Source organism: Pinus tabuliformis, chromosome J (assembly GCF_031772625.1).
Source record: "Pinus tabuliformis cultivar Carrire ecotype Pingquan chromosome J, CPIR1, whole genome shotgun sequence".
Taxonomy (NCBI): Eukaryota; Viridiplantae; Streptophyta; class Pinopsida; order Pinales; family Pinaceae; genus Pinus; species Pinus tabuliformis.
The window spans coordinates 1,340,121,002-1,340,128,589 of record NC_142295.1 but is presented as its reverse complement, the minus strand read 5'-3'; the positions used below and the strand labels follow the sequence as shown (position 1 = coordinate 1,340,128,589).

The window sequence follows — 7,588 nt, the reverse complement described above, 5'->3', positions numbered from 1 at the left end:
AGGACAAATATCTAGAGACTAATCCATGCCATCACTAGCCTTCTCTTGGAAGATTGATTCATTTCCATTTAACCATAATTTTTAGCAAATGATACAAAGTAGTAGATGCAATGGTCTTAAAAGTAATTTAGAGTTTTATATCTCCTAGGGATTTATTTTTCCAATCACATAGGAAGTTGATAAGAGCACTCATTTTTTGCAAAAAGTCACAAGTGAGGATACTTTGTTTTTATGGGGTTTGTCTTCAGGTCTAGGTGAGACAATAGAAGAAAATGATATTGTACGACCATTTCACAGTTGATTTTTCATTAATAGTGGGACAATTATATAAGATGGGACCAGACAAAATACTGCGCAGATATGTCCCTAATCATGAAATACCAATGATTCTAGCAGAGGCTCATGCAGGCGTAGCTGGTGGACACTATGCAGGAAAAGCTACTGCGCAAAATATTTTGAGAGCAACATTGTGGTGGACTACACTACACAAAGATGTAAAGGAATACTTCTGAGAATGTGATGAGTGTCAAAGAACAGGAAATCATTCAAGAAGAGATTAAATGCCATTACTACCACAAGTTACTTTGTAGGCCTTTGACAAAGGGGCTATTGATTTTGTTGGATCCATCAGCCCACCTAGAAGTAGGACTGGTGTGACGTACATAATTACAGTGAGTGATTATTTGAGAAGATGGGCCGAAGCACAACCAGTAATGGACTGCAGTGCAGAGACTTCTGCGAAGTTTATTTTTGAATACATATTGTTTAGATTTGGATGTCCGAAGATTTTTATGAGTGACCAAGGTTCACATTTCCTCAATAAGACTATTGAAGCATTGACTAAGGAGTTCTAAATTTATCATCAGAAGAGTACCCCTTATCATCCTTAGGCTAATGGAATAGTAGAAGCATTTAATAAGATTTTGGAGAATGCACTTACTAAGATATGAAATGTGAATAGAGATGACTAGGACCTTAGAATTCCAACAGTTTTATGGGCTTATAGGACCACATGTAAAAAGTTGACAGGTCAGACACCCTTCAGGTTAGTTTATGGGAAAGAAGTTGTGATTCCCATGGAGTACATCATGCCTAGTTTGAGGATTGTAGTTTTTAGAGATATGGAAGACCTTGATATGATGGAGGAAAGAATGTCACAGTTGCTTTCTCTGGAGGAAGACAGATTTATAGTAGGATTCCATCAGCAGGTACAGAAAGCAAGAGAAAAATCCTGACATGACAGACATATTAAGCAGAAGAAGTTCCAGGTAGGAGACCTTGTTCTCCTCTATGACAGTAAGTTTATGAAATTTCCAAGAAAATTCAAGATGCATTGGTTGGGTCTATATATTATCAAGCATATTATTGATGGAGGCGCAGTTCAATTAGCGAATTTAAATGGAGAATTGATTTAGAGAAGAGTAAATGGAAGCAGGTTGAATTTGTGGAGAAAAGCGCGGAGCAGGAGAAGACGCGCTGCCAGGGTTTCTGAGAGTTTCAGTGCTTGCTCCTAATGGAGGGCCGCAGAGGAGGGAGCTCCACTCCCTCCTACAAGGACACCATTGCCCGCAGAGGCAAGGGTAAGGTCAGAGGTTCTGTGGAAGAGGAAAAAAGTAATAATGAAAAAGAGACAGATGGGGTCAGGCCCAAGGAAAATGTCAGCACTAAAGATAAGGAGGAAGAAGACAAAAGCCAGGGAACAAGGGACAATAAACAAAAGGGACCGTGCAGACCCAAAATGGAGATCACTCCTAGAGTAGTGTTAAACGATCCTGCACTGCAGGCGCACAGGGAACATATGGGGACTTACGCTATTATCTGCAAATTCATGGGATTATGGCCCACGGAAAAGGCTTTACAGATATGGATCAAGTACCACTGGAAACCCAGAGGAAGCATCGATCTTCATCTTGGGTCAAAGGGATTTTTCACCGTGGTGTTCACAAACATCGAAGACAAAGACAGAATATTCGAAGGAGGACCCTACTTTTATGCAGTAGCTGGCCTCTATATGTGGCCTTGGATGATGAACTTTGTTCCAGAGCGGGAGACTTTCACTTTGGTGCCTATTTGGGTAAGGCTCTATTCTCTTCCTCTTGATTACTGGCAAACTGAATCGCTTGCTGCCATTGGCAATAAACTAGGTCGTTTTGTTAAAGCTTCGGAAGCCACAAGAAGGGGCAAATACACTTCCTATGCAAGGATATGTGTAGAAATGGATCTATCAGGAGCCCTTCCAGATGAAGTCATCCTGGAAGTTTTTGATGAGGAATGGGTGCAAACTGTGGACTATGAGCATATCCCGTTCAGATGTCGTAAATGCCATGAACATGGACACTTGTTCAGAGATTTCCCTATTAGTAGAACAGACAACAAGAGCAAACCTAATGTAATGAAGGACACAGAAAGCTTTCAGAAAGTGGCCAGTAGAGGAAAAGGAGGCAAAAAAGGACCAAAGCAACACCATAATGAAGGTCAAAATAGGTATCAAGCACTGGAAGAGAATGAAGAAATGGCTAATGAAGACCAACCTATGGAGGACAGCCCTAATGAAAAGGAAAAGGATGAAAACTGCAACCCAACACAAGAGATTGGTAATAAGAAAGAAACTATGATGAGTGAAACAAAACTAGAGATGGATCAGGAAATGACCCAGAGTGAAACAGATCTGGAGGATCATGAACTTCAAGAGATTCTAGATAAGGAACACCTAGATCTAGAAGGGTTCTTGATGCAGGGAACCACGGAAGGGATAGATTCACTACCCCAAGAAGACTGCAACAGAATTCAACAGTTGTTTTTATGGAAAACTCAGGAAAGGGGGTTAGATAAAGGAAAAACCATTGACAAGCAGGAGTACAGAGGTGTAAAAACAATGAAATCAACTCCAGGATTAGCAACTAGAAATGCAGGAAAGAAGAGGGGTAGGAAAAAGCAGAAGGACCTCTTGATGGAGTGTGGAAAGTTAATGATAGACTCGGGTAAGATGAAAGACCTAACTAGTTACTCCTTTACAAATATTTAATTATGAAGTTCACATCCTGGAATATCAGAGGTCTAGGTAGTAAAAGAAAACAAAGAATTCTTAGTTATAGAATGAAACAAGAAATTCCAGATATGATCTTCATCCAGGAAATGAAATGTTCCATTCAGAAAATAAAACTAATTCATAGTAAATGGCTCAATAGATTTGAGTTTCTAGAGGTTAAATCTGAAAACATAGCGGGGGGCATTCTAACTCTTTGGAATCCCCAGAAAATCAGCATAATAGATGCAGAAGCATCCAGAAATTACTTATCAGTGGTCATTCAACCAGTGGGGGTTTCGGAAACCTTCCTGGTCACCAATGTTTATGGCCCTCAAAGAATAGATGACAAACTCAAATTGCTAGAATCCCTAATAGATCTCAGGAACAGACAGGCTGGGATTCCTTGGATCATGGGAGGTGATTTTAATATGATCAAATCTCTTTCAAAAAAAAAAGGAGGCACCAGAGCGCTAAACAAAGACTCCTTAGCGTTCCAATCATTCACAGATGATATGAAATTGGTTGATTCAGAATTGAGCAATGGCCTTTTTACCTGGAACAACAAAAGAGGAGGTGAGGCACAGGTAGCCTCTAAATTAGACAGGTTCATGATATCAGAGGAGCTTATGCTTATAGATAAAGAAATAATAGCAAGAGTCCTTCCCTTTGGAGGTTCAGATCACTGGCCGATTCAATTGGAAATCAAGGGTATGGTTTCTCCCAGGAATAGGCCCTTCAGATTCGAGAATATTTGGCTCTCCCACCTGGATTTCATTAGTAACATTGAAAAATGGTGGTCTGAAGACTTGCAAATCCAGGGATCGAAAATGTACCTCCTTCATAAAATATTTAATCATGTTAAGCTCAGGCTCAAAGAATGGAACAAGAAGGATTTTGGTAACATTTTTGTGAACAAAAAATCATTGGAGATCAAAATTCAGGAACTCAACCAGGCACTAATCAAAGATGGATTTGACAAAATCAAAAGTGATCAGGCTGAAAAACATCATCAAGAATGGGAAATTTTATGCAATCAAGAGGAAATATTTTGGAGGCAATAGTCTAGAGTTCAATGGCTCAAGGAAGGAGAGAGGAATACACGATTTTTCCACAAATCCACTATGGCTAATAGAGCTTACAACAGAATCTCTACGATAAAGGATGAGATTGGGCAGCTTCATAACACTCATAAGAATATTGAAACAGTGCTTGTTCATCATTTCAGAAACATCACACGAGAAAACAATCTAGACAGGGAACAATCCATCAGGGAAATTATAAGGCATATCCCTAAGTTGGTGTCTAGAGAGGACAATTTTAACCTCAATAAATCTGTTACTGAAGAGGAGGTCAGCGAGGTTCTCAAAGACATGCAGAATTGCAAAGCACCAGGCTCAGATGGTTTCAATGTGGATTTTTTTAAAGCTTGTTGGCATATTGTCAAACAGGATATTTTGAATGTGGTGGAGGATTCCAGGGGTAGCAAAACTATCCTGAAAGCCCTCAACACCTCCTTTATCTCCCTGATCCCCAAACAGGAGTCAGCTCAAACTGCAGATAAGTATAGACCCATAGCTTTATGTAATGTGGTATACAAGATAATATCCAAGGTTGTGGCTAATAGACTAAAACCTCTCCTTCCTTATTTAGTGTCAGAGGAACAGGCAGGTTATGTGGAGGGCAGACAAATCTTAAATAACATTATTCAAGCCCATGAGGTGGTTCACACGCTTACCAGTAAAAGGTAGGCGGGGATGATCATGCAATTGGATATTGCCAAAGCATATGACAAGGTGAATTGGATTTACATTAAGAAGGTTCTCACTGCTTTTGGGTTCGACCACAACTGGGTCAGATGGGTCATGGCTCTGGTGACTTCTTCCAGCTTTTCAATTTTGGTGAATGGCTCTCCCTTAGAGATCTTCTTTCCTTCTAGAGGCCTCAGGCAGGGAGACCCTCTCTCTCCCTTTCTTTTCATTCTCATGATGGAGGGACTTGGAAGGTCCATTAAGCATGCCAAGGCAATGGGCAAAATCAAAGGTCTTCATTTATCTGAGAATGGTCAAGCTCTGACTCACCAACAATTTGTAGACGACACCATGCTGCAAGGAATCCCCATAGTCAAAGAAGCTTCAGCCTACAATCAAATACTGAAGGAGTTTTCCATGGCTACAGGTATGGAAGTCAATCTCTCTAAGTCAAAAATCTTCTTCTTAAACACTAACATTGCTATTCAGAGAAATATTTCAAGAATTCTTGGCTTCCAAATGGATTCCCTCCCCACAAAGTATTTGGGAATTCCTCTCACATCCAGACCAATGCACAAAAGTATCTGGGAACCGGTGCTTAATAAGTTGTAGGACAGAGTCAAAAATTGGACCTTCAGAGTCTTGAACCTGGCAGGCAGGTTGGTTCTGACAAAGGCGGTTTTGCAATCCATCCCGGTTTTCATGTTATCAGCCCTCCCAGCTCCCAAAGGGGTTTTAGAACAATTCAGGAATATACAAAGAGATTTCCTATGGGGTAAGGAAGAAACAAAGAAGAAATGGGCCCTGGTCTCTTGGGATAAAATCTGTAAACCCAAGAGCCATGGGGGCCTAGGCTTGGATGATCAGGAGATTCTTAGTAAAGTTCTAGGAGCCAAGCTTTGGTGGCGATGGGTTCAAGAGCCAAAAGCCCAGTGGGCAAGGATCTGGAAAGAGAAATATGCCAGCTCTTGGCACACTGATGATCTCATAAGAATGTCTGGAAATGTAAAAGGTTCTCACATCTGGAATAGAGCCTGGGAAAACAGGAGCCTAGTTCAAAAAATAGTTTTTGGGAAATCAGAGCAGGAGATCTTGCACTCTTTTGGGAGGACAAATGGCAACAAGAACCAATGCTGTTAACAGAGGATTTTTTAAGCCTCAAGTAGGAAACAGATTCCCAAGGGTTAAACAAAGTTAAGGATTTTTGGGACCTTGCTCAGATCTCCAGAAAATGGAGAAGCTGGAGAAAAATTGACTGCAGAGATGATAGCCCCATAAAAATTAAAGCAGAGGCTCTTGGGAGCTTGCTTAAACAAAGGATGATTTTAGTAACAGAGGGGCAGGATCAATTGAGATGGGGCAATAACAATAAAGGCACCTTTAATCTTAAAGAAGCTAAAGGTATTCTCCTTGGGCTTGATTCCAGTGTTCCAGAAAAGACCTGGAAACACCTCTGGAAGCATCAAGGTTGGATGAAGATCAAGCTTTTCATGTGATTTGTTCATCGTAAGAAAATTTTAACTTGGGACAACATTAGGAAAAGGGGTGTTATGAGGCCTTCCAGATGCCAGCTCTGTGAGGAGTAGGAGGAGACTATGGAGCACATTATCAATAGTTGTTCTTACACCACCTGGCTATGGGATTCTTTCTCTACCATTTTCCAAAAGATAGATAGGGACAGTAGTAGTATCACAAATACCCTAAACAAGTGGAGAGGAAACTTTTCAGAGAATGAGTTCCTTAATTTGGCCTGGGCCTTCATGCCAAGCTTCATTATCTGGAATGTTTGGAAAGAAAGGAATAAAAGAATTTTTAAGAATGAAAAGGTTATACCTCATCGTCTATTTGATCTGATCCTAAAACAGCTCTGGGAGACAGTAAGTACCACAGTACGAAATCTCCCCAAAAATCCCCCCTCTGAGACTGAGTTGAGAATTCTCAGGCAACTGGGAATGAAAGGAATTGTTCCCCAAGGACTTATCAGGAAGGTCATAGCTGTGGACACAGAGAAGGATTTATGGCAACCTCCACCGAAAGGTTATCTGAAATACAACATTTATGGGGCTTCAAAAGGCAACCCGGGAATAGCTGGTTTTAGAGGAGTTTTAAGAGATGAAGATGGCAATATTATCTTTATCTTCCACTACCATTTAGGAAGAGCCATAAACAATATGGTAGAATTAATGGCTCTGGAACAATGTCTAGAGTTTCTGATCCAGAACCATGGCTCAAATGTCATTGTAGAAGCGGACTCAGAGATTACCATCAACTCTGTGAAAAGAATAAACTATGGTACTCGGCCGGAGAAAGTCTCTAATCACTGGAAACTAATCTAGGTCTACCAAAGAATCCATGGTCACCTCCAGGGGCTTCAAACAGTAAGTTTCAACCATGTTCGATGATCTGCCAACAAACTAGCAGACCTTCTGGCCAACCAAGGGGAAAACAATGCAAATTGCGGGATGGCGAAAAAGTGGCAATAAATAACTCAAAAATGTTTAAAGGCTCGCTGCAATGAACAAGCTGCAGAAGATAGAGAAGTGTTTCGATATCGGGCTAGGATGACAAGCATGAATTGATTTCTCTGGCAAGAACAAACACAACCTATCAGTATGTACTTGGTAGAAGGGCAAGCTAAGTTGTGTCTCATTTTATCCTGGAGTCTGTTGAACGGGGTCCCCAGTTTGTTGGATGACAATTTGCTGGGTCTTTTCCCAAACAAGCACAGTATCGGGTTCAGGTTCCGTAATAGGAATAGGCAGAATGCGAGGTTAGTTTTTCCGGCAGCCGGAAGTTTCCCCCTTTCAGCTTT

The 7,588-nt window shown here is 40.9% G+C and overlaps 1 protein-coding gene across 1 annotated transcript; it reads left to right on the top strand.

Moving 5' to 3' along the window:
- The first annotated feature begins 1,121 nt into the window (after nt 1-1,121).
- On the top strand, nt 1,122-7,112 carry LOC149232317 (uncharacterized). The gene is made up of 2 exons (XM_089381878.1): nt 1,122-1,208; nt 6,642-7,112. The coding sequence occupies exons 1-2, from the start codon at nt 1,122-1,124 to the stop codon at nt 7,110-7,112; spliced, it is 558 nt and encodes a 185-aa protein (XP_089238004.1).
- Nucleotides 7,113-7,588: the final 476 nt, after the last annotated feature.

Excerpts from the sequence above, each read along its gene's own strand:
- LOC149232317 (XM_089381878.1), top strand. The coding sequence starts at position 1,122 with ATGGAAGACCTTGATATGATGGAGGAAAGAATGTCACAGTTGCTTTCT. Across the intron at positions 1,209-6,641 it reads TAGTAGGATTCCATCAGCAG|CTCTGGGAGACAGTAAGTAC; the intron begins GTACAGAAAGCA and ends ATCCTAAAACAG.